The following is a 27,581-nucleotide window of genomic DNA, read 5'->3' as shown; positions in this document are numbered from 1 at the left end:
GAATTAGAATCACTTTTAAGTTTTATTTACAGTCTGTGTTCCACCATGAGGAGATTCACCCATGCTGTGTCCTCTTTAATACGGTTACAAGGACTGTAAGGGAAAGATCATCCAAACTTTTTATATGGTCAATAGAAAGGAATAGAGGGGTTCGCTTTGTACTGATTTGTGAAACGTGTATTGTGGAATACTCTGTGTACTGCTATTTTATCTCTGGATGTCCCTATATGTGCGGTGATCTCCTAATGATTATTGTGCTTCAATGCATTTGGAATTTTATGTGTGATGTTTTCTGAAATAAAGAAAACCTTTCTGTTAAAAAAGAAAGGAATAGAGGGGTAAACTTCCAATCCCGACCCCTTTTCCGTTGACAACTTAAAGAGGGCTCCTCTCACATTGTAGCAATTTCCTCTACCTTCTCATAGGGAAAGGAAGTAAATATAATCGATTAATTGACATATATAGTATAAAGCTGCCACACCTCTATGTTAGTCATACATATAAACCTTTTTCCCCATGAGACTCTACTGCACCCAAACCAAATGTTTACATAAGATATTCAATATCTTATTGACACAAGAGTTAAAAATTACACATTCTAAAAAAATAAATAATGCTCTGCCACATGGACTACAATATTTTGCCCATAGACCTTTGAGCGGGTTTATCTGTAGAAGATTACTTCAATGACATCTCTTCCAAGTGTATATCCTGACAACATACACAGCAAAAAGAAAATAAAAAATCTGTCATTTTTAACCCTTCACTACTCTATACGAAACTAAAAAAAAAAAAAAAAAAAAGTTTTGGCTATACATACACTTCAGTAAAATCCTATCACCTGGCAGAGTTGTCTTTTGGATACTTATTATTATAAAACAACTTTGCACCATAATTAAGCAGACTTGTCACAATGCTCCTGAACAGACTGTAATCACGAGCAACATCTTTTTGTGACCACGACAAAGGTGGTCTTGTCACACCACTCTGTGCAATATTCCTCTGTGACAAATTAAAAGTTAGGACTCAATTTATGGCCACTCAGAAGGGGAATGCTGGCAACCACATGGTTTTGGCAAGGGCAAATTTGTAGACTTGACTTACATGAAACATTGATGGGATGCCGAATCATATACCAGTCACTTTAGTAAGATCGCTGAGTTCTCATAACTTCTTCAACACAAAAAAAAAGCCAAACAATCCTGCTAAATTCTCCATAATGGAAAATTAATGAATATTTCTTGTTAGTACATGATCTCTTAAATTGGAAAGGTTAGCACCATTTTCTCTAGAGCACAGAACCACAATATGAAAAGTACATGGTACAAGCACGTAGGTCTACATTACCATATAGTGGCCAGCTGGGTCTGGGAAAGGTTGGATTGTATCAGTGCATTCTTCACTTGAGACCCTGAAAAACAAATGCAGGATATATGAAATCAGATGTGTGCAATCAGCACCACCTATTAATATATTCTTTTCTATTTTTATTTCTATTGTAACTCCTACACTAAGTGATCAAATAAAATAACTATATGTCAAACTCTGTGTTCAATAGCTGCTAATTACCTATTAATGATTTCATCACAAAGGAATAATCAATATACAAACAAATGGTGCAGCGCTGCTGAACATTCAATACTGTAAAACAACGCCTATTAAATCACAAAAGACAATAAAAATGAGTGAATGAACATAACATATAAATGTGTAATGCAAAAGTCCTTTACTAATATATATTCCACCGCTGTGCTCAAATCTTCTTAAATTAATTTGTGCCACCATCACCAGGTAAATTAAATGCTCACCTCACTCCTGTTAAAAACAGACAAATTTTACAACTCCCGCCAGTCGCTCTGAAGTGGATGTAAAACTTCTCCCTTAGATCTAGTACTCCCGTCTGGGCCAATACTCCTCACACGGACCACATGTAAACACAAAGGCAACTCTATAGTGCTCTCCATTTAAATCAGGCATGTCCAACCTGCCGCCCAGCGGCCACATGCGGCCCGGAACCCCAGGCAATGCAGCCCACTGCCCCCTGACAATTTTATTTTGCTGGGGAGGAAGGAAGTCGGGTCGGGGGCATAGCCACAGCGGCTTCTAACTAATGGTAAACAGAGGCTGCCTCGGAGGGGGGGGGGAGGGGGATGTGAGCATATGCAGTGTTTCTGACTCCTACCACCATGACCACTTCAAATCACTGAAGTAGTCATGGTGGTTAGAGTGTTCCTTTATTGTCTCTCAGAAGAAGTAAACCTCTGTATACTGATTCCATTTCATTTGATCATCCTCTAGTTATGTTAAATTAATGCGGGGGGTGACGCTGCGCGGAAAGGGCATGGCGGCATTTTATTACTTATATACCTCAACTATAGTATATATTTTATATGCGGCCCGAGGAAATTTCTCTACACTCAATGTGGCCCAGAGAAGCCAAAAGGTTGGTCACCCATGATTAAAATCATTAAAATGCCCCAATTAAAACACACTTACAAGAAATCAGATTAAAAAGCATATTTAAATCACCAAAAGATCATCAGACTGCATATCACACCATTCAGTTTTCGGCAGCTGTGTGACATCCTAGACTGAACTCCTCCCTCCTATACGCGTATGGCCATTGGATTGCCTTCTTCAGTAGTTGGTGGCATGAATTCATTTGTTTAAGAAGATTTGAGCAGGGTGGTGAAATATATATTTATAAAGGACTTTTACTTTACACATTTATATGTTTATTAACTAATTATTTTTGTGATTTATTAGGAATTGTTCACAGTATTGAATATTCAGCAGCGCTGCACCATATGTTTATATAAATGCAGGATAGATGTCAGCACTGTTACAAACACAGCTTAAAAAAACAAAAACAAAAATTCTATTCTGCAGCCGCTCCGGTCCGGCCCCAGGTTGATCGTTCAGCAGTGGCTTCAGTGTGTAGGAGAGGCAGCTGACAACAGAAACACCACAAACAAAAATCATCAACATAACAACAACAACATCTAACCAAATTATTTGCCATTTAGGACCTTGAATAAAATAAGAGGGTATAGTAATTAAAAATCACAAAAAGCTGAACTAACCAGAGATCTGCACTGGAAATTACTTTTTTTTACAGCTCAAAAGCTCTATTCAACACAGTTTCCCTATAACTTGAAACAATAGAACTTTTTTTTTTTTTTTTTCGTAAACAGTTTCTCATATATGGTAGAACTAGATTATGTTTGTGGATGTACTGTGGACTACAAAAGTCTTTTGTAAAGTACACAGAGGATGCTATTTGAAATTGATCTTAACAATTTTATTAACGTTATTAGTATATGCATCTCAGAATCATGGATAAGCTCGGGCGTGTTCGAGTTCGTACGTGCCCGATCCCGCCAGGAAGCCGACACTGCACTCTGCTAATCACAGGCAGTGAGACGATCCGCAGCTGCACAGATCGGGAAATGTCTCACTGCCTGTGATTAGTGGAGTGCAGTGTCAACCACCTGGCGGAATGTACGAACTCGAACACACACAAACTCGAACATGCCTGAGCTCATCTCTACTCAGAATTAAGTGGTGCCCATGCAACCGTTGTTGTTGACTAGGCAAGATTTTGTTGTTCTCAGTGGACGGGCTGACTGGGAACAATCAGCCTGTCAGATTTTTAATCCGACTATAGCCGCTAACAGTGATCATTTTTTTCTGCCTGCCGGGAAGGCTCCCCGCATACACAGTAACAGAGCAGGGGCTCTCAATCTGCTGGAGATCCCTCCCCTGTCACCATTTTTTTCTTGGTGTCAGGAAAACTTGTGAGAAGTGATTCTTGCTGATAGCAGAGGAACGAGACAGCAGACAGAAATTACACTTAGTGCTCTGGATTAGGACAAGTACACACTATAGAGGGATATGCTTTGTTCATATTTCATGTCTGAGGTTTACAACCACTTTAATTTAACATGAATGTAAGACTGTCCCCACTTTTTATTCATTCCAGTTCATGGAAGTACTTTGCATACAAGAAGCCCTGTAGAACATTTACTTAGAGCTCCGAGATGCAGTTAAAAAAAACAGTTGACAATTGGCCATAGACACAGATATATGAGTGATTTGAATTATTGATAATCTCATATGAATACTGAAAAACTGGGAAATACCTAAAACAAAGTGGTAATATGTAAAGTGCAACTATGGGAAAAATTACAAAAAGCATATACAGTATAATGCATCTAGTCATTGGTATTATTAAAGCAGCTTTTGTTTTTCGGAGTCCCCCTGTAACATAGCTCTATTATCTGTTGATGCTGCTAGAAGATCCACAGTGGGATCAGTGGGGGGCTCAGAAAAAAACAACAACAAAACTTGACAAACTGCATTATATATACAATTTTTCTGTTTTGCCCATTGTTGCACTTCCAAGTTTAAGTAAATCTATAAATTGATTGTAATGACCAGGACAATTTGTGCAGGCTTTACCATTTGACTTTGCAAAAGCTATGCCGATGTTAGGCATATAAAAGATACAACAGCACATTAGCTGGAGCCCCCATAATACCCTTCAGTAAGTAATTGTACACAAGATTTTAGGGTTATGCGGTAACAAACACACTGATGTTATTTTGGTCATCTGGATTGAAATTGAAAAGTAAACCTGGAATTCTCTTTTAAATGCCTCTCATCTGGATAGGCCTCCAGAATGGCCACTGGTTAGTTGTAATTCCAGTGGAGAAAGCCAGTAGCCCTCATCATTCTTGTTCCAAGTTACGGAATAAAAGCATGGAAACCAAAGTGTAATTTTTAGACGGAGAGGCCAGCAATGGCAGCCTCTGTTTCTTTAATGACAGGACTTCTTTATATTTCTCACACCATTGTGAAACAGCCAGTTTGCACACAAGTGTTGCTATCTTGGTAAACATGGCTAGTTGAGGGAACCACAGGCACATGCACTGTTGACTCTTTGCCTGCCTTATTGCATACCATGCCATAGAGTAGTAAGACTACAATCATCTTGGGATAGTGGATGGCAGGAGATGTCTGAATACAAGGATCATTAAAACAACGGCACACTCTTTGTAGTAAAACTGGACTCACCGGTCAGGTAACCGATCATGGATTTATCAAGACTGTTAAACTTCTGTCTGTATTTCAGCCTGATGGCCTGGGGGACAGCCCAGTCCTGGCTATTGGCCTTGGGAGAGTTACCAGTCAGTGAAGTGGTAGATGAGGAATTGGAACTAAATCAGAGCAAAAAGACATTGTACATTTATAAATACCATAAAGCAAGTTTACTAAATACATACTAATGACCATGGGCAAATAAACAAAGGCTTACAAAGAATCTGATGCTTCTGTGATATCATATAGCATATAACTGATTTGTTGCTACCAGCATTATACTTAATCATTCCTATTATACTAATGCAGTATACATTTTTGTACAAAGTGGGATTTCTGTCATTTTTTTTTTTTTTTTCCCGTTTTGAATAGGTGTAAGAGCTAGATAATGGATGCTCAACCGGAGGCCCTCTAGCTTTTGCAAAACCAGAAGTCCCATTATGCCTCTGCCTTTGGGAGTCATGCTTTAACTGTCAGCCGTGCAATGACTCATGGGACTTGTAGTTCCGTAACAGCTGGAGGGCCACAGGTTGAGTACCCATGGGCAAGATCCTCTGTGACATGTTTACTGCTATCTGTGTCATTGGTAGTGCCCTATTCCCTCTCACTTCTTGATAAGGAGGAATTCTTAGTCATAATGGACAGAAAACAAAATCTTATCCAACTGCTGAAAAATTGTGATTTTAGTGTATTGTTCCTCTGACAGTTTTCATCATTATCATGCCACACTGACATGCAGGGTGTCACTAGGAAAGAAAGTGAAGAAAAAAATCTCTCAAACAGGACTAAGTCATCAAAATAATCTCAGAATGTTTCCAACCATTCCACAATTACAAAAAAACCAAAGAAAAAAAAAACCCACACATTGGCTAGAGTTCCACTTTAATAAAACCAAAAACATATTGGGTATACTCTGCAGTTATACAGATAGACAGTATATGTAGCCACCAAGATACCCTGTAGGTCTATAAAAGTACAATAAATGTAGTCTTATTAGTAATTTTAATACCCAAATTGATAAGCCAATCTTATGCACACAGGATGTTTAACCCTCCTAGAGGCAAGCAGCATTTTTGCTGAAAAAATGCCTGATGCATGTAAAAGCGTCTAAAGCTTTTACAAACTTTTAGGAACTTTTACAGGCATCAAGCTCTTGGGCATCAATTAATTTCATTGGCCAAAATAATAGGATTTTTGACTTACCGTAAAAAAACATTTCTCTGATGTTCATTGACGGACACAGCTCCTGATCCTCTTAACTATTGGGTTATACTGCCCTCTACAGGAGTAGGACACTAGGCAGAAAATAAAGTCTGGCTACGCCTATGGGCAGTCCCAGGGGGTATACTCCCTCTCTCTCCTATAGGTACTTAGTTTTTTTACAAGCAGTGTCAGAAGAATTACAACTCCACAGAGGGGTGGGTGCTGTGTCCTTCAATGAACATCAGAGAAACGGATTTTACGGTAAGTCAAAAATCCTATTTTCTCTTTCGTTCATTGGCGGACACAGGTCCTAATCTTCTTAACCATTGGGATGTCCCAAAGCAGCGTTAAACATGAGGGGTGGGAACAGCAAAAAAGAAACTCCCAAGGCTAACTATAGCCAACCAGGTAAACAGGAGCTCACCTGAAAAAAACAATACACCCTCAAAGAGGACCAGGTCCTCTAAACAGCAGCCTGTAAAACCTTGCGGCCAAAGGAAGCATCCGCAGATGCCGACAAATCCACTTTATAGAACTTCGTGAAAGTGTGCAGTGACGACCAGGTGGCCGCCTTGCAAACCTGTGTCACGAACACCTGATGACGGAAGTCCCAGGAGGCACTGAGCACCCGAGTAGAGTGAGCCTTAAAAGGGAAAGGAGGAACCTGACCCTTGATGGAATAGGCCTGAATCACCGTCTGATCTATCTGGAAATGGTCGCAGAGGAAGCGGACAACCCTTTCCCAGACCCATCCGTAAGCACAAATAGTGAGTCTGATTTCCTAAAAGACTCTGTAGCTGCCAGGTACGCCCTAATCGCCCGGACCATATCCAGGGCATGCAAAGCAATTTCCTTCAGATGTTTTGGCCTGGGATACAAGGGAAGACAACACAATGTCTTCATTCAAATGAAAATCAGAGACAACCTGAGGTAGGAAAAACCACCTTATCACTGTGAACCACCAAGTAAGGTGAACTGAGAGCACCAAATTGAGGTCTTAAGTTGGCCACAATTGGAGGGGTCAAGTGCCTATCTCCCTAAGAAAAACTACACACCAAGGAGTATGCGGCCAAGGGCCATTGAAAAAAGTCCGCTAAGACAGACAACTGACCCTTGATAGGACTCAAGGCCAGTTTTCTGCTCAACCCCCCATTGAAGGAAGCTCAAGATCAGAGCCACCAAAAAAGTGAGGAAGAACCCCAAGAGACTCACACCAGGCAATGTACATCTTCCAAGTACGATGGCAGATCTTCCTAGAAGTAGATTTCCCAGCTTTTAACAACGTTGGAATCACTGACTCAGACAAACCTATCTATCAGCACCTGGCGTTCAACAGCCAAGTGGTCAAAGCCAGCGACTGTAAACCGGGATGGAAGATTGGTCCCTGGGACAGTAGATCCTCTCTGAGAGGAAGCTTCTAATGAACGTCGGCAAACAGCCGCACCAGATCAGCGTACCAAGCCCAGCGAGGCCAGTCCAGGGCCACTAAGATGACCAGAATCTGCCTCGATCCTGCCTAGAAGTCCTGGCAGAAGCTTGAGAGGAGAGAAGGTGTAAATCAGACGATACTGATCCTACGGGGGCCACCAGCGTCCGCCAGAGGATCTTGTCACCGAGCCACAAACCTCTGCACCTTTCAGTTGAGCTGGTATGCCAACAGATCTACCTTGGGGATGTCCCTCCAGAGGCACAACTGATGAAACCCCTCCAGATGAAGGGACCACTCCACTTGGTCCAACGCCTGCTGACTGAGGTAATCCGCCTGCCAGTTTTCCACCCCCTCCAGAACCGCCAGGACACTTCTTGTGTCCCTGGTGATTGATATAAGCCACGGCCATGGCATTGTCAGATTGGATGTGCACTGGACATCCCTGAAGACGATCTGTCCAATGTTCCACGCACAGTCTGATCACTCAGAGTACCAAGACATTGATCGATAGTCTGGTCTCTTCCAGTGTCCAGACCCCCAGAGCAGAAATTTTGCGAATAACGCCTCCCCAGCTGGACAGGTTGGCATCCATGGTGACCACTGTCCAATACAAGGGGAGGAAGAATTTGCCCACCTGAAGCACAATGCCACCATATTAGGGACTCTTTCATTCCCCGGCTCAGCCGAATGTGATTGTCCAGAGACTGTGGATTCCATTCTCATTTGCCCAGAATCTCCCTTGCAGTAACCTCGTATGGAACTGTGAAAATGGAACCACCTCAAAAGGTAGACACCATCAGGCCCAGCACCCGCATGCAAGTCCGGACAGATTACCATCTGCTGGACAGAGGGTACGACAATTTAGATTTGCCAATCTGTATAGTGACACAAGAAGGTTGGAGGTAGGAAACTAAAGAGGAGGCGGGAACAAAACTCACAATTTGTAGCTCTGGAATAGCACTTCTTGCAACACAGACGTCTGAGATGCAAGGTGGACTTGTAAAGCTTGGGGGGGGGGGGGGGGGGGTCTCAATAAGTAGGTCAAGAAACTAGAGAAATTTAAAAAGGTACATTTTTTAAAAGCCAGAGAGGGGACGAAGACTCCTTGATAATTGTTATTAAGAGTTGGTCCACAGAGACACAGCGATCCTTGAAGGTCTTGCAGATCAGGCGTTTTTTTTTGTCAGGTGGGAATTGACCACTTTTGTGGTGCTTCCAATCTCAGTAGAGAAATTTGGTGCAAAGAGAAAGTGTATAAAGTTCCAAATGATTCAAGCATGGTAACAGCTCTGGTAGAAGCAACAGGCTGATTCTCCAGTTTCAGAGTGGTGCATACTACATCCAATAGAGCCTAAACACGTGACTCCGAATCAGTCTTTGTGGCTGATGGCTTAGAAGCCACTATGGGCATGGGCAACTCAAATACAGAAGCTACAGAAGAGTATGCTATGAGCTTGTGACCTCTGTAATCAAAGTTAGCAAACAACTGAGTTCTTTAGGCCAAAAAATCTTGCCCTCCGATATCCCAGCTGAAAAGGCATGATAGCAAGGGCAGATGCAGCCAAACATGATGGAGCTAAAGAGGATGGGAAAAACACGAGCAGAACTTCCTCGGTGGAAATGGAGTGCGAGGTTACCAAAATGAGGTAGCTTCAGTGCTCAAAAAAAGGTTTGGGAGATGGAGGGACAAGAATTTCCCTCCGTGAATGGTTGCAATGAGGGGCTCACAGGTATATAGGTGCAGACAAAAAAGCTTTATTGGTGAAGATAAACACACATGAAAAAAATATATAAAAATATAATATAGACAAATAATGCTTATCAGTAAAAGAGGTGTGGAAGCTCATCAGATGAACTAATTGACTCCGTGGACCCCTAGGGGGTCAGGATAATACAGACAGCAATGAAACACATTGAGGTCCCCACCCACCCAGTCCCAGTATGCACTGTTGTTGACGGGCTCAGAGTGATTAGTCGAGAAATCACGACCTGGAAATCACTCTGAAAGCCCGAGCGACAGTGCTCCATACCCAACGCTTGGGGCATACTAGCCACTTATCACTTCCTCGAGAAAAAGTTCCCCATGTGTGCAGCACAAAATGAATTTCTTGTAGACATCTTGGACTTTGCCCTGTCCCACAATTTCTTCCAGTTTGCGGGCAAATACTATCAGCAAATCAGAGGCACAGCTATGGGGGCACCCTGGGCCCCCTCCTATGCCTGCCTACATCTGGGACTGTGGGAGGAAGAGACAGTATACGCCTCGTCTATGTACCAGAGCCATGCACTCACATGGCTTAGGTACATAGACGATGTGCTGCTGGTCTGGAACGGCACAATAAATCAGCTCCAAGAGTTTCTGACCGAACTCAATAATAATCCCCGGAATATCCACCTCACCTACTCCTGGAATAAGGAATGTATCTCATTTCTTGACCTAAAAATAAATCTGGAGAATGGGAGATTAGTCACCTCCACATTTAGGAAACAAACGGCTGCCAATACCCTCCTTAGAGCCGATAGCCTACACCCCACTGCTCTGAAGAGGGGTATTCCAGTTGGTCAGTTCATAAGACTTAAACGCAATTGTACAAAATACAGTGGATACATTAAGGAGGCCAAAAAACTTTACCAACGATTTAGAGAACGAGGATATTCCCACCGCATTCTTCGCAGAGCCAAGAGACAAGCCGGACAAAGAACACGTGACCAACTCCTTACTCCTAATCCCAAGAGTAATGACCAAACAATGACACCACCGAGACTTATCACCAAATTTGGTACCCAATGGGGTGAAGTACGTAGTATCTTAGAACGACACTGGCACGTGTTACAAAACACTGAACGATTGAAGAAAATCGTGGGCCCAAGACCACTTCTGGTGGCCAGGAGAGCCAAGAATCTAAGTGATCACCTGGTGCACTCAGAATTTACTAAAACTCAATCTCGTGGTAACTGGCTGTCAGACCTACCCAAACTTAAGGGCATGTACCCATGTGGACACTGCCACATATGCAAATATGTCGAAAAAAGCTCAGTCTTCTTTGACTCAACTGGCAAGAAAGAATTCAAGATAACCTCCTTCATTAACTGCAGTACGTCCAAACTCCTATACCAGATTACTTGCCCATGTGGCAAACACTACATAGGCAAGACAAAAAGGACTCTGAGAATCAGAATAGGGGAACATTTAAAAAGCATTAGGCTGAAGGAGGACACCCCACTTGCCGAGCATTTCAATGAATATCACGGAGGTAACCCCAGGGGCCTAAAAGTCAAGGGGTTTTGGGCCCTCAACATTTCACCCCGCAGGGGTGACTTTGATAAAGCACTCCTTCGTGCCGAAAAAGCCTGGATTTTCCGGCTTTCCACACTCATACCATATGGGCTCAACAAGGAACTAAGCCTTAAAGTCTTCCTGGACCCCTAAACATAGCCCCTACGCTCTTTTATCCTCATCACTAGGTTTCAGGACCTGTAATAGCTATGGTTAAATCTCCTCCCCTTCAGGAATTTTTTACCCCCTGTCCCCCGTTAGTCAGGGGCCGTGTTCAAAATCTTATTATTATTATTCTCATCATCTGTATATTTTTTCCGCCATCCTAAGTATTCTTACTGTAGGACAGTACACCCCTCACTCAACTCCTAGCACGGCTTAGGCCATCAGGCTGTACTCAGTATACTACTTTCTGCCATGATTGCCATGCTCTGCATTAGAGTTGTACCCCAGCCTATGCCAATTCCAAGTGGGAACATGTATCTACCTTAGTGTCTATTTTTGCCTCTACTTATTTCATATACTATATGGTTATTTATTAACTTGGTCATTGCTATGCAAAGGTATAAGCTACATATACCCCAGCACTGTGTTTTATGAGATGGACCTGTCCCCCCCCGCCCCCTCCCCTGTACCTGACCTTTATTACCCTTTACCGCCAGGTTTTTTACATGGTCAAATCTGACCGACATCGGGAACTAATACCAGATTGTACCGCTGTGGTAACGTGGTGGAAGTACCACATTTATACCACCAGATGGCCTCAGTTTAAACATTCCCGGGAACATCTAATTGTTGATTGCTGTCACCATGGCTACAGCCTATATAAACGAACCCCGGAGAACGTGATGACGTCCTGAGGAAGCGTGCGTAAGCACGCGAAACGCGTCCACATCACACGTTGACGCCCCGCCCACCCTTCGTCCCCGTAGGAGATCGCACCTGACTGGCTGAACACATCCACCGCGACCCGGAAACAACACCAGGACTGCACCCGGACACGGAACTGAGTCTGCTTCTGCAGCTTCCTTGTTGGTAGAAGCTACAACGCCACCGGCAGTAACAAACCCATTGGACAGCCGAAGTATCCTGCATCTGCTTCTGCCAGCCCTGACTGTGACCTAAGTGCGGAGCATGCTACCTCCATCCTTACCATTTCGGATGAGTACGGGTGATATCTGGTAAGACCAATACTTTTTTATACACATCCAACTTTGGATCACCAGTTAAGCATGGTCGCTACACCTCATCCCCGACACCTCTAGCAGCTCCAGCCAATGGTCTGACCGGGACTTCTCTTATGCAGACTTCAGACTTTTGAGCCACCCCAGTACTGCTACGCTCTGGATCAGCCAGCCAGTGTACAAGCATCTCTGGCGATCAGCCACCAACACGGGAGATCTCTCCTAGGGGACTAACATTTACCCATACTGCTGTTTTTGCAAATTGGCTGGTTAAGCCCAGATCCCCTCAACACATCCCACCTTATTGACACTTGCTGATTAAGCAATACGGCTGGTTAAGCCACAACCCCTCCAAGCACGACTATTCTGTGCACAGCCCTGCGGGGTTTGGTTTCCTTGGAGGCCTTAAACCAGGAAATGAGACTTACTTCTCAGGGAGCAGGCCCGTGCCGTCTGTCATTACATCAGACAATGATGCCTTATCTTGCTTTATTTCTGTGATGCACTGATGAAATTTGATGACATTATGCCATACCAATAGATTTTAATATATATTTTTCTCAGTTGCCACTCCACACTCTATTGGCATCCCTTTGTACTTTCCCTCCACGGGCTTACACTAGTTCCCTCCTGGCCATAGCACTGTCGCTCGGGCTTTCAGAGTGATTTCCAGGTCGTGATTTCTCGACTAATCACTCTGAGCCCGTCAACAACAGTGCATACTGGGACTGGGTGGGTGGGGACCTCAATGTGTTTCATTGCTGTCTGTATTATCCTGACCCCCTAGGGGTCCACGGAGTCAATTAGTTCATCTGATGAGCTTCCACACCTCTTTTACTGATAAGCATTATTTGTCTATATTATATTTTTATATATTTTTTTCATGTGTGTTTATCTTCACCAATAAAGCTTTTTTGTCTGCACCTATATACCTGTGAGCCCCTCATTGCAACCATTCACGGAGGGAAATTCTTGTCCCTCCATCTCCCAAACCTTTTTTTGTCCCCATTTCTCAGGTTGCGTTGGGTTCCCGGTCCCAATTAACCGTGTGGTACGTACCCGACTGTATTCTCGCCGACCCACCCAGTCTGGCTTGAGAATACCACCCTAGCTACTCAGTTTTTTATTTATTTTTTCAGCTTCAGTGCTCAGCCTGATCAACCTACTAAGTGAGCCTTCAGTGACAGGTCAAATGCCAGCAGCTCTGGACCTTAAAAGCACTCAGCAGGTAACTTTTACCAGAAAGGAGTCTGGAAAGCACCCTATGTGAACCCAGTGCCCAAAGATCACTTTCAAGATATCACTGCAACATCCAGACCCAAAGTTCCATCCTAACTGAAGGAAAAAAAAAAAAAAAAAGGATAACCTGAACACAACAGCACCCTAGGGCACTAATAAAAAAAACAAAAAAACAAAACTGAGGCCTGCTAGTAGTAGGAATTGTTACCCAGGACTGGCCTACAATTTCTTTTTTTTTTTTTTTAATTTCCAGTGTACAATCCTCCTGCACTCAGAAGTATACCCAAATGAATGAGAAAGGAAATATATTACCTTAATATGTATTTATAATTAGTAACCTATATTTATATCTTTCTAGAGTCCAGCTTTAAAGTGACTAACTTCACCCCACAAATTTCAAGCACTGTTCTTGCAATAGGAAACACTGAATACTTACCTCTCTAGTGGGGGACATGTCTGAACTCCACTGTCTTTAAAGTGGAGTTCCACCCATTTTAATAAGTTTAGACGTACGTAATCCCCTTTAAAAATGCTTTTTACCAATGTAAATGTTTTTTTTGCAAGGAAATACCTTTTTTTCTTCTTTATTCATCCGCACTTCTGGGTCCCGCCGCCTATAGCAGCCCTTGCGAATCGCCTAGTGACGAAATCTCGCATTACAACGGCACGCGCTGTACACAGGGATGTATTGCTTTGAGTCCGCGCTCCACCCCGCCTCCGCCCCACCTCCTCTCAGTGAGCTCTACGGGATGTATTGCTTTAAGTCCGCGCTCTGCTCTGCCCCGCCTCCTCTCAGTGAGCGCGGATTGAAAGCATTACATCCCGTAGAGCTGACTGAGAGGAGGCGGGGCGGAGCGCAGACTCAAATCAATACATCCCTGAGTACAGCTGGTGCCGGTGTAATAGTCCTAGTGACGTAATCGCCTATAGGCGGCCAAACCCGGAAGTGCAGATGAATAAAGAAGAAAAAAAGGTATTTCCTTGCAAAAAAAAAAATAGTTTACATTGGTAAAAGCATTTTTGAAGGGGATTACATACATTGAAACTTATTAAAATGGGTGGAACTCCACTTTAAGCACTTAAGCCTCTGGCAGAATCTTCACATCTGATACACTTCAAGATGTAGCAAATGCCCAGTCCCACTCTGTGCTCAATGGTCCTTCCAGCTGGCACCTCGTGTCCTATAGTGACATAGTGGCTGGCAGGCGGAACCACAGCACGTGGTGGAAGACATAGTGGCTGGCAGGCGGAACCACAGCATGTGGTGGAAGACAGATGTTTCTGACACTTCAGAAAGTGTTGAATGCTAAAAGCTTTGCTAGAGGCTTTAGCACAGTGAAGAGGTAAGTATTCATTGTCTCCTAGTTCTTTAGATATTTTATTTTTTTTTTTTCTCAGGAAAACCCCACAGAGCGGAATTTACAAAGACTGGAGCAGACAAAATATGGAGCAGATGTGCATGGCTAAGTAGCTTCTAGCTTTTTTTTTTCCACGCTTAACTGAACAGGCTGAGCCTAGAAGCTGACTGGTTACGAAGCAAAGCTGCTCCAGTTTTAGTAAATTCCCCCCAGAGAGGCTTTACACGCTGTTTTGAACATTTCACTGTCACTACTGTTTAATGCACACAGACAGAGATTCATACCTGCTGGAGCCCAGGTCTATGAGAGATTGAGTCTTCTGCATGCTAGCGCTGCCGAATCCTCCGGTCATTAGAGAGAGCGAGCTGTTATGGGGCAGTGCTGAAACACAGTCACACATTAACAATGAGACATATTCACATACATGGCCCGGGATGTAACCAATATCACAGAATATTTCACAGTAAGCTGCTTCCCAGTTAAGCCCCCCTTTTCAACTACAGCAAGTGACACGACTGCAACATAAACAAGGGATATTTGTATATTGGTAGCAGAGCAGGTCTGGAACTAATGAGCGCAAAGTTATTGTTTATGTACCGGCACTGCAAGCAAATTTCTAGCATGGGCACAAAGCCTTCAGTGAAAAAAGCTATTTTATCATTATAAAACAGGTTGGCATAAAAAGTGCTGACTAACAAGCTACAGACTTGTAAATTTGCAGTGATAATGCCGATAGTCACACCCCACCTGCAGTGCAATCAGACACAGACTACATTAAAGTAGTAGTAAAGTCCACTTGTTTATGTTTTACCTACATGTAAGCCTATAACCACTTCAAGACCAGGCCTTTTCTGGCACTTTTTGTTTACATGTAACAATCAGTATTTTTTGCTCAAAATTACTTCGAACCCCCAAAACATTAAATAAGCAGAGGCCCCAGAAAATAAAATAGCGGTCATTGCAATTTTTTTATGTCACACAGTATTTGCGCAGCGGATTTTCAAAACGCAATTTTTGGGGAAAAAATACATTTTGAATTTATTGCAAAAAACACTACATATCCCAATTTTTTTTTGTAAAATATACAAGATTATGTTATGCTGAGTAAATAGATACCAAACAGGTCACGCTTTAAAACTGTGCACACACGTGCAACGGCTACAAACAATATAACATTTACTATCCATAGGTGAGGCTTTAAAAGCCTTTACAGGTTACCACTTTAGATTTACTGAGGTGGTCTAGTGCTAGACTTACTGCCCATGATCTGACGTTCATGGTGCTACCTCATATGTGCAGGACAATTAGCATGCGTGAGGGACCAACGCTTGTGTTCACCTTTGCGCACGAGCACAGGGGCAATTTATTGTTTTTAATTATACATTTATTTTATTTTTATGCTGTTAAATTTTTATTTTATTTTTTTTTATATCAATTTTATTGCTGTCACAAGGAATGTAATCATCCTTGTGACAGAAGTGGGCATGTGACAGGTACTCTTCATGGAGAAATCTGTGGTCTATAAGGCTCCAAATCCCTCTCCTGCCCTTAAAAGTAGTGATCGACCAATATTTTTTTATTGCAGATACTGATATTTTGGTCATCGCATATCGGTATCGGCCGATATTTTCGTACATTAAAACATTTTTTTATATTTTATTTTTTTTTACAGGTATTATTGTGGAGGGATCTGGGGGTCTAAAGACCCCACACCCCTCCTCTGCACTTGTTTTGAATTTGGCGCAGAGTACCCGGAAGTGATGTCATGACATCACTTCTGGGTTTTTACATGGAGACCTGATCAGAGCCGAATGCGGCTTTGATAGGATCTTCTTTGGCGGCCGTGCAGGATGGTTGTCCGGGTCTCCCCGTTGGGACGTGAGACCCGGCCGAACCGCGGAAGGCGGCGGGGGGGAGGGGACTCCCCCTCCTTGTAATGACAGCCGAGCGGCTTCTCAGCCGCATCAGTTGTCATTACAAGACAGCCGACAGACGGCTATGGACGCCGATATCGGGGTGATGCCTCTAGCTGCAGGCATCACTCCGGTACAAGCACTTTCGAAAATATCGGCAATATTGGTCACCTTGGTGGCCAAAAAAAATGAATAGAGTGTATTTTTTTCCAAGAAAATTGCAAAACCGCTGTGCAAATACCGTGTGACATATAACATTTAAACGATGGCCATTTTATTCCCTAGGTTCTCTGCTAAAGACAAAAAAAAAATTATGTTTGGGGGTTATAAAAATTTTTCTAGCAAAAAATACTGATTTAAACATGTAAACAAAAAGTCTCAGAAAAAGCCTGGTCTTAAAGCGGTTAAAGAGATAAGTCCATAAAATGTACCTTGTTGGACTTAACTCAAAGTATGTCAGCAGATTTTACAAAGAAGCTGAGATCCTTGTGTTCAGCTTTAAGTTGATGATTTTAGCACATCTCCAGTGTTTGCAGAAAACATATCCTACTGAACTGGCTTTGATTAATGTCTGAAATAGATTTTAAAAAGAGGATATGATTTATTCTAGATTTTTTTATTGTTATAATTCTTATCCCAGGATAGCCAGAGCTTAATATGTAGACTCTGAGGGCTCTTTTTTGCGGATGAAAAACGGACATAATGTATCTCTATGTAAATACGGATGTCAGCGGATGACCATCCGCTGACATCCGTTTTTCGTCCTTTCAGTTCAGTTTTTTGGAACGGAAGAGAAACCTATTTTTTCTTCCGTTCAAAAAACGGAACGGACGCAAAAACGGATGTCAGTGGTGTCATCCGCTGACATCCGTATTTACATAGAGATACATTATGTCCATAGAGATACATAATGTATCTCTATGTAAATACGGATGTCAGCGGATGACACCACTGACATCCGTTTTTGCGTCCGTTCCGCTTTTTGAACGGAAGACAAGTGTCATCCGTATCTGTTTAAAAAAAAAAAAAAAAGGACCTGATCGGGCAAAAAAAAAACTGAACGCCCGTGTGAAAGAGCCCTAAGGGGGTATATTTATAAAGCAAGTGAATGTGACATGGACAAAACAGTCAATAAAAGGAGAATCCTCCTGTTGCATGTGTTTTAACTTACAGAGATTGAGAGACGTGCAGTTAATTTTTGACGAGTGTCGAATATACTGCTTTATAAATATGCCCCTAAGCCTACTAGTGAAATAAATATATTTTCTTTAGCACCGATAATAGAACAAGCATACTCACCCAATAAAGTGGTTACATATACCCTGAGACATATATAAACACAGTAAACCACGCAGAGAACGCACATGTGTCACCATCAATAAAAGGCATTACCTGCAGTTTCACAATGTATCTTGTACGTTCAGCATTTAGCCCATTACATTAACCAGATAAATGAATGTTACCATAGATCAACATGTAAATGAGCTGCAGAAGACTGGATCATTGCCCTTTACAACAGAAAACCATGGAGAGGAAACACTTACTTGAAGACAAAGGCATAGGGAAGGAGGACAAGAGACTGGATGTTCCATTTGGCAATGTTGATGATGAGCCGACAGAAGGCATCAAGGGACTAGACATAGGCAAGGGTGGCAGAGAGCTCAATGAGGTCAGCGAAGTAGGTGCAAGGGGTAACAGCGGGGGCATAGATGGTGGCATGGACAAGTTTGGCATACTCCCCATTCCTAAACAAAAAACACAAAACAATGGCTTGTATTCTTCCCAAGAATTATCAGGTATTGCAAATGTTACATACACTTCTGCTGCCTACAGCCAAAATGTATGCATAGTGTAATGATAGATGCACACAAAGGAAAGTACAAACGCATAGGCTATAGATTTTAAAGGCAAAGTGCCCTGGTGACCACACAGAAGGTGAGAAAACAATAATGAAGACACAGACAGCGATAAATGCATATAAGAAAACTTTCTTGGATTAGGCCAAGGGGAAGTTTAGGAGTTAAAGTGGTTCTAAAGGCAGAAGGTTTTTATACAGTGGCCCAGCTCAGGATGAGGGAGGGGTCAAACGCACCAATGGGGGACCCAAGAAGAGGAGGATCTTGGCTGCTCTGTGCAAAACCATTACATAAAACAGGTAAGTAAGGCATGTTTGTTATTTTTAAACAAAAAAAAAAAAAAAAAAGACTAACCTCCCTGGCGGTATTCCCGAGTGTGGCTTGGGGTTAATTTTCAGTACCAAAAGCGGTAACCCCAAGCCACACTCGAGATTACCCCACAATGTTACTCAGCTTCCCTGCGATACCCCGCCGTCCTCCCCCTCGCACTCTCTCCCCACTCTGTGCACGGCCGATTGCCAGCAGTTGCCTTCCAGTTCCCTCCCTGGAACCGGCAGCAAATTCAAAAGTATAAATACACAAATGACATGATACAGAGCTGTGATCCTAACAGATTACACTGTATCATGCCATTTCACCACAGGATTTCGCCTGGTGACTTTTCCAGTGCCCTGACTGTGATTTTCCAGTGCTTTGTGCCTGGAAAATAGAGAATGACCATGGCGTTCAAAAAGCGTTTTTTTTTTCTCGCAAAAACACTTTTAGACGAACTGGAAAGCGGCGACAGCAAAACGGGAGATATTTGAAGAACTGAGAGATAGCGATTCATGGGAAAATTTGTCATCAGGTACAAAAAGTGACGACAGCGACGATTCTGATGTCTCTTTCTGGCACATAGCTTGTGGAATTTGGGAAGTATATCAAATGATTCTTCAGAATTTCCAACGGAGCGATGTGCCAGAAAGAGACATCAGAATCGGCGCTGCCATCACTTTCCGTACCCGATGATGAATGTTCCACAAATCGCTATCGCTCAGTTCTAAGTTCAAGTAACTCCGTTTCGCTGTCGCTGTTTTCCAGTTCGTCTAAAAGCGCTTTTGCGCAAAAAGAACGCTTTTTGGACGCCATGGTCGTTCTCAATTTTACAGACACAAAGAACTGGAAAAGCACAGGCAGGGCACTGGAAAAGTCACCAGGTGAAATCCTGTGGTGAAATGGCATGATACAGTGTAATCCGTTAGGATCACAGCTTTGTATCATGTCTTTTAGTATACTACATTTTTTAAATTGCTGCCGGTTTCACCCCCCTGCGTCGCAACGCTCGCAGGGAAGGGAACCGGAAGACAGGTGCCGGCATCGGCCAAGCACACATCGGGAGGACAGCGGAAAGATGGCAGGGGAGGACAGCGGGAGGGCGGCGGGGGATCGCAGGGAAAGGCGAGTTTTAAAATGTACAGAACAGATTTCAGTGCAAAATAATGGTACCACTTTCAGCACCTAAAATCTGAAATAATCAGACCGCCAAGGAGGTTAATATCACTTTAAGCAGTCCACAGATGAGTCAGTTTAAAAAAAAAAAAAAAAAAGAACCAGATTCCCCCCCATCAGCACATTCGATGTGGATGGGGGAATCCTCTCCACTAAGCGTTTGTATTCGGACAGCAGGGAGACCTCCCCACCATCAGAATACACTGATCAGCGTTGCAGGCAGTAGTTTCTATACAACCACACTTGCCCAATGCCCATACATGGATGGAAATTCAGCTGGGCTCTGCTGAACCGGCCAAATTTTGATCCATGTTTGTCAGGCTTTATACTGTACACCTAGAAGATGGGAAATGATAAAGAAAAGCGAGTGACAAAGACGCTATGAAATAGAAGGAGACCTCTAACCCCAAGTAAAGGTTCACTTTTCCTGAAAATCCGCCAATGCAGATAAGGGGCGCCTGAAGATAAAAACAAACTTTGCTGCTTTGACTAAAGTTAAAGCATTAATTAACCATTACAGAAAAAAAGTAAAAGATGAACACCATACACCTTAACTCCCCTTGTACTTAACATCCGGTGATGCCGATATATCATTTCCTATGCAGCAGGTCCAGTGATTTCCCAAAGCTCCACTATTTTCCCTGTTCTCTGTGCAGTGTTTCCAGGATGGACCAGATCAATTCACGGACAGCACTGACCTATTCTGGTACATCCCGGAAGCCCTGCACAGATAAGAGGGAGAAGAGCAAGGAGTTTTACATCCCTGGATTGTTGGACTGGCTGTGGGAGCCCTGATAGCTCCAACATCACTAGAGGTAAGTACAGGGGGTTCCAGTGGATGGGAAGGTGTACACTGTTAGTAAAACTTCCTTTCTGTTCTGTAAAGGGGAGCTATTTCAATAATCTCCTTGCTACAGGTGTAGGCAATTTACATACCACCCTAAGCCTTGCCAAAAAAACTCCCAGAGATGGCATGATTCCACCCCGCCTTGTTGCTTATACACCCCCAGCAGAATCAAATCCCCTTCCCCTCTCGCATGCGCAAGCTCTCCTTTGTAGCAGCAGCTCTGAATGCAGAGTAGAACACACGTGTGTGGGGGTTTGAGAGCTCACTCCTGTGATGGTGAGGGAGAGCAGTAATGGCTGGGAGTGTCTTGGCGACAAGGCAAGAGGATGTCATCTCTGGGAGTTTTTCAGTCAGGCTACAGGAGGCATCTTCAGGCGCCCCTTATCAATTGTGTTTAGGAAAAGATTTTACAACTGTTCAACTTTACAAATAATAAAAACCTCCAATATTAAAAGGGGTATGGGACACTTATTACATAGCATGAAGTTCCAGCTAGCCTACAGGTAGACACAGAAACCCGAAGTAGCAAGTTAGGTAAGGAACTCAGATCCTACCAGTAATTGCTGTAATATTCATACTACAGTTCAGTGGGGACCATTTCTAGTAGGACACTACACAAAGCTGTGTGTAGGTGAGGGATGCTGCATATTTAACAAGCTTCTATATCATCGCTAGAAAAAAAAACCTTTGCAATCAAATTTTTTGTTGTTATGGCTGTAAAGGTGTGTGAGGCCTAATACAGCCAATTTCTATGTCATACACAGTAAAAGATCACTGACCCTTGGATGCACAACCATCCAAGGGTGCAGAAAAGATTTGACCAAGCTGAACATTCCTAGCTAAGGAAAGCTGGAGCACCCAAAAGATGGAATGGTGGTGCCTACATGCCACTGTGTACAATGGTATGCATAACTAGGGGTTAAGTCCAACGAGTAGCATGCCACACCGTGGACTTACAGTGCCTTGCGAAAGTATTCGGCCCCCTTGAACTTTGCGACCTTTTGCCACATTTCAGGCTTCAAAGATATAAAACTATTTTTTTGTGAAGAATCAACAAGTGGGACACAATCATGAAGTGGAACAAAATTTATTGGATATTTCAAACTTTTTTAACAAATAAAAAAATGAAAAATTGGACGTGCAAAATTATTCAGCCCCCTTAAGTTAATACTTTGTAGCGCCACCTTTTGCTGCGATTACAGCTGTAAGTCACTTGGGGTATGTCTATCAGTTTTGCACATCGAGAGACTGAAATTTTTGCCCATTCCTCCTTGCAAAACAGCTTGAGCTCAGTGAGGTTGGATGGAGAGCGTTTGTGAACAGCAGTTTTCAGTTCTTTCCACAGATTCTCGATTGGATTCAGGTCTGGACTTTGACTTGGCCATTCTAACACCTGGATATGTTTATTTGTGAACCATTCCATTGTAGATTTTGCTTTATGTTTTGGATCATTGTCTTGTTGGAAGACAAATCTCCGTCCCAGTCTCAGGTCTTTTGCAGACTCCATCAGGTTTTCTTCCAGAATGGTCCTGTATTTGGCTCCATCCATCTTCCCATCAATTTTAACCATCTTCCCTGTCCCTGCTGAAGAAAAGCAGGCCCAAACCATGATGCTGCCACCACCATGTTTGACAGTGGGGATGGTGTGTTCAGGGTGATGAGCTGTGTTGCTTTTACGCCAAACATAACGTTTTGCATTGTTGCCAAAAAGTTCGATTTTGGTTTCATCTGACCAGAGCACCTTCTTCCACATGTTTGGTGTGTCTCCCAGGTGGCTTGTGGCAAACTTTAAACGACACTTTTTATGGCTATCTTTAAGAAATGGCTTTCTTCTTGCCACTCTTCCATAAAGCCCACATTTGTGCAGTATACGACTGATTGTTGTCCTATGGACAGAGTCTCCCACCTCAGCTGTAGATCTCTGCAGTTCATCCAGAGTGATCATGGGCCTCTTGGCTGCATCTCTGATCAGTCTTCTCCTTGTATGAGCTGAAAGTTTAGAGGGACGGCCAGGTCTTCGTAGATTTACAGTGGTCTGATACTCCTTCCATTTCAATATTATCGCTTGCACAGTGCTCCTTGGGATGTTTAAAGCTTGGGAAATATTTTTGTATCCAAATCCGGCTTTAAACTTCTCCACAACAGTATCTCGGACCTGCCCGGTGTGTTCCTTGTTCTTCATGATGCTCTCTGCGCTTTAAACGGACCTCTGAGACTATCACAGTGCAGGTGCATTTATACAGAGAATGGATTACACACAGGTGGATTCTATTTATCATCATTAGTCATTTAGGTCAACATTGGATCATTCAGAGATCCTCACTGAACTTCTGAAGAGAGTTTGCTGCACTGAAAGTAAAGGGGCTGAATAATTTTGCACGCCCAATTTTTCAGTTTTTTATTTGTTAAAAAAGTTTGAAATATCCAATAAATTTCATTCCACTTCATGATTGTGTCCCACTTGTTGATTCTTCATAAAAAATTACAGTTTTAGATCTTTATGTTTGAAGCATGAAATGTGGCAAAAGGTTGCAAAGTTCAAGGGGGCCGAATACTTTCGCAAGGCACTGTATCTGTTTAATTCCTAATTTTTACTGAGCATGGGCAGCATAGCTAATGCTATAGTTCCTGGATCGCCGACACAGGGCTTTCTGCTCTCAGCGCATGCAGAAGCTGTACCTGCCCTTCAGCTCCTCCTGCCCAATCACAGAGGAATTTGTATTATGAGAACTCACTCACAAAATACAGATTCAGAATACTTTATTAATCTCAAAAGGGATATTAATGATGGAACCATACCTCCCAACTTTCTGAGATGGGAATGAAGGACACTTATCAAAAGTATGTAGGCATAGAACACACCCCCTGCCACGTGCCCCATAAAGGAGAATTGTACAAAAAATAGGAAAAACCCACAAGTGCTTTTTTTACCACTACTATTCCTTTATATTGCCTTTTGGAATTTACAAATGCAGCAATTTAGAAATTGGATAAAAGGTTTAGCACTGGGAAACACTTTTTGATAGATAAGCAGTGCATTTTATATAGATCAGACTAAAACGAGGGACAAATGAGGAGGAACAGAGGGACATGGTTTCGAATGAGGGACATTTGGGAGTTATGATAACAATGCCCCACCAATGGAGTCAGTGGTGGAACAATGCCCCACCAATGGAGTGAGTGGTGGAACAATGCCCCACCAATGCAGTCGCTGGCCAAACAGTGCTCCACCAATGGTGTCAGTGTAGGAAGTGTGCTCCACTAATGATGTCAGTGGGAAGAATAGTGCTTGATTATTGGTGTCAGGGAAAGAAAGTGCCCCATTAGTAGTGTCAGTGGAAGAAAGTGTGCCCCATGTTTGAGGTCAATGGATGGAATAGTGCACCAATTAGATGCAAGCAAAGTGTTCCATCTGACCCACAGACCATTTGTCCTATATAAACTATGCGGTTTCTAAAAGAAATATAAAAATGAAAAAACTGCTATAATTTCTATTCTAATAAATATAAGACATAAGGGTATCATTTGTATTATCTACTTTATCTTGTTGCATTGCTGATGGTGATGAGAGTTTAAAGCCAAAAAACAAAGTCCTACTGTGCTTTTGCTGCCTGCCTACCCACAAGCTTGAAGGGTTCAGCTGTAGAGGGGACATAAAATCCTGCACAATATAAACTATTTTTTTTATTAGCAAAAGGTTTAAAAGGAGTTGTAAAAGCAGAACGTTTTCTGTGTGTAGCAGCCCCCCTCAGCCCCCGTAATACTTACCTGAGGGCCTTCTCTATCCAGTGATGTCCACGAATGCCTTGGCAGTCCCGGGACTTTCCCTCCTGATTGGCTGAGACACAGCCGCTGCGGTCAAAGTCTGTCAGCCCATGAGAAGAGAGGGGGTGGGGCCGGGCAGGGCAGGGCCAGGTCAGGCCGCAGCTCTGTGTCTGATTGGACACAGGGAGCTGTGACTTGGCCCGGGTTCCCCCACAGCAAGCTGATTGCAGTGGGGACACTAACTAGGAGGGAGGGGCCAGGAGAGCACAAGAGGGACCAGAGAAGAGGAGGATCTGGGATGCCCTGTGCAAAACCAACTGCACAGAGGAGAGAAGTATAAAAGGTTTGTTTTTTTTTATTAAAAAAAGAAAACAAGACGTTTTCAATCACTTTAAGGTTCCATGACAGAGCCTAACCAAAATAGGTTATGAATTGCCCTTCTGGACCTAAAACAAATACGACCACATAATTTCATAACACTTCACTGGTAACTTTTACTCACGCAGGAGTTCCTCTAAGAAGTTAGGCGAGTTACCCAGTTTCTGCTGTCAAGCTATAAAGAACTTCCTTCACAATAAATCAGATACATTCGATATAAACCGTACAGATCACAAAGTTTTTACCAATGGCATAACAATCAACAAACCTAAATAAGCCTAAAGTGGTTGGTCCATCATTGTTGGCTACCGACTGCAAAGTTAATTTTTATTGACATTCATTTTTTAAACCCTCTGCATAGTAAATATACGTTAATACAAAAGAGTAAAAGTTTTGGTGCATATACTTGTTTTTTTCTCTTTTTGTGTAAATATACATGTGAAGTCATTCATTAAGTGAATGTGGAGTTTTCCTTTACAGCGGAACTAAATTCTCTCAGTCAACATTAACTATTTTTAATCCTTATGCTGCTAGTATTAGTAAATACTGTATATTAGAAGATACTGTATATTATATTTACTTTTTTTTTTTATATTTCTTCAATTGCTTCCTGGTTTCTGGCCTAGGCCAAAATTAGGTCATACATCCCATGAGTTTTAGTGGGCATTTTTATTCTTCCATAACGGAGGAGTGGCTTTCTTAGCTAAGCACCCCCTTCTTGCCTGCTTGTCTGAGCTAAGGGCAGATGGATTCCATTAAGTAAATGCTACATTAATCATCTGTTCTTACTCTAGATCAGTGTTTCTTAACCTTTTTTCAGTCCCTTTAAAATGTATAGACAGTCTTGAGGCACCCAATTCTAAAATGTAAAAGCTGTTCTAATAATTTTACATAAGGCAGCAACATCCACAAGTCCAAATAGGACATCCAAAGATAGAGGTGATTTATTCTTACAAAGCAAATACACTTTTGCAAACTAGTACTGACTAGTATTTCAATCTTTCTCTTCTCCCTCAGTTTTTCTCCATCGCTAGGCTAATGTGACTTCAATGCTGATGGAGAGGGGCAGGGAAGGGTCAAACAAGGATTCTATGCAGGCAACTGACATCCTTTTTATCAACAGCCTTAATCCAAAAAAATTGGCTTGCATACATTTTTTTGGCAATTTTTAGGCATTTTGCCAAGGCACCCCTGAAGAAACCTAAAGGCACCTTGGTTGAAAAAGGCTGCTCTAGATGGCTATGGCTAGAAATTATAGAGATGTGTTTTTCAAAGTGATTATTCAACAAAATAAAGCATGGAGACATGGATGGATGGATGGAAGGATGGACAAGTTTGCTTTGGATATTAAAAATGAAATTTGTGTTTTCAGTTTGTGGCACTCCGATACAGTTTAGTTCCATTTTAACCTTAGAATCAGATGGAGAGGAGGACAGTTTACATAACATAATTAGAAAGACATACCATAGCGGGAGGACATTAGTGGTGAAAAGACAGGTGGCTGCTTCATAACAGGTGGGAGGACCATTGGCAAATTCTGTCCCTGCAGCTTGAGTTTGATGAGTTTCATAGCAATGGAAAACTCCAGCTGGTCCATCTTGCCATCTTTGTTGAGGTCGGACAGGGCCCTATGGGAGGAGAAAAAGTGCTTACTAAACTGCATGGAAACTATAAAATAACAGTAATCATCAGTTTGAGCCTGACATGTGGCAAACCCATTTCACCGTACAGTTGCCTGTTCTGGTTAAGCATCATGGCTCTGCAGCACGTTGGGTCTTATAGTGTACATTTCAAAAAGTTAATGATGTCAAACAGTACACAAAAAAAAAAAAAAAAAAAATAAAGTAAAATATATGGTCTTGAATTACTCCTGAAAAATAGCAGCACACTTTCAGACAGCCGGATTGTTAGACACTCCTGTTCTGTAGCATACCAGCTACAGGATGAGATCATCTAAATCATTGCTCCCCTTAAGACTGCTCATCTCGGGAGATTTTGTGATGTCACCACTGTGCTGCTTACGGTTATCCTTGCTGAAGTGGAATCTGCAGTGCAAGTTTCTTCCTGCTTCTGTGGATCTGTGCTTCCTCTATCTTTCCAGATGCGGTTTTAGTATTTCTCCACCAGTCAGAGGGTTATCTCTGACACGGGGAAACAAAGGCCTGCCGCTACCATGATGGACAAGAAACACACAGTGCAGGACAAAGAATGGTATGTCACTAATAGGAAAAGAGTTCAGCTCCAGAGAGACGACAGGCAATAATAGGGACTAGTTCTTCGTTCTCTACTTGCCTTTTTGAATACACCTTTCATAGGTCAGGTCTTCTTTATACTAAAGACAAGGGCCTCTTCCCCACAACCCTTGCCCGGTGGTTGTGGGGGTGAGGGGGTGACTTATTAGAATCTGGAAGCACCCTTTAACAAGGATGAAAAAGGGTGTATATAATTCCGCGCTTAGGATGGGTATATATGTAAAAAAAAGAAACTTCTCTTTCTTTTTTATCACCGATAATGAAAGAGAATAGAAAGAAGAGTCAGGCATCA

The 27,581-nt window shown here is 42.5% G+C and overlaps 1 protein-coding gene across 3 annotated transcripts in view; it reads right to left on the bottom strand.

Moving 5' to 3' along the window:
* Positions 1 to 27,581, bottom strand: part of ITSN2 (intersectin 2) — a 392,176-nt gene that overhangs the window by 217,367 nt on the left and 147,228 nt on the right. For all 3 annotated transcript variants that reach the window (XM_082251747.1, XM_082251748.1, XM_082251746.1), the window contains exons 5-9: positions 26,502 to 26,665; positions 18,248 to 18,448; positions 15,075 to 15,171; positions 5,077 to 5,219; positions 1,348 to 1,411 (exon numbers count right to left, since the gene is read on the bottom strand). In XM_082251747.1, the coding sequence (XP_082107873.1) occupies positions 1,348 to 1,411; positions 5,077 to 5,219; positions 15,075 to 15,171; positions 18,248 to 18,448; positions 26,502 to 26,665 (669 nt within the window). The remainder of the gene's footprint in view (positions 1 to 1,347; positions 1,412 to 5,076; positions 5,220 to 15,074; positions 15,172 to 18,247; positions 18,449 to 26,501; positions 26,666 to 27,581) is intronic.

The sequence above is a fragment of the Pelophylax lessonae genome, assembly GCF_965119305.1.
Source record: "Pelophylax lessonae genome assembly, chromosome: 3".
NCBI classification, from domain to species: domain Eukaryota; kingdom Metazoa; phylum Chordata; class Amphibia; order Anura; family Ranidae; genus Pelophylax; species Pelophylax lessonae.
The sequence above is the reverse complement of the archived record's forward strand: the minus strand, read 5'-3'. Positions and strand labels throughout refer to the sequence as shown.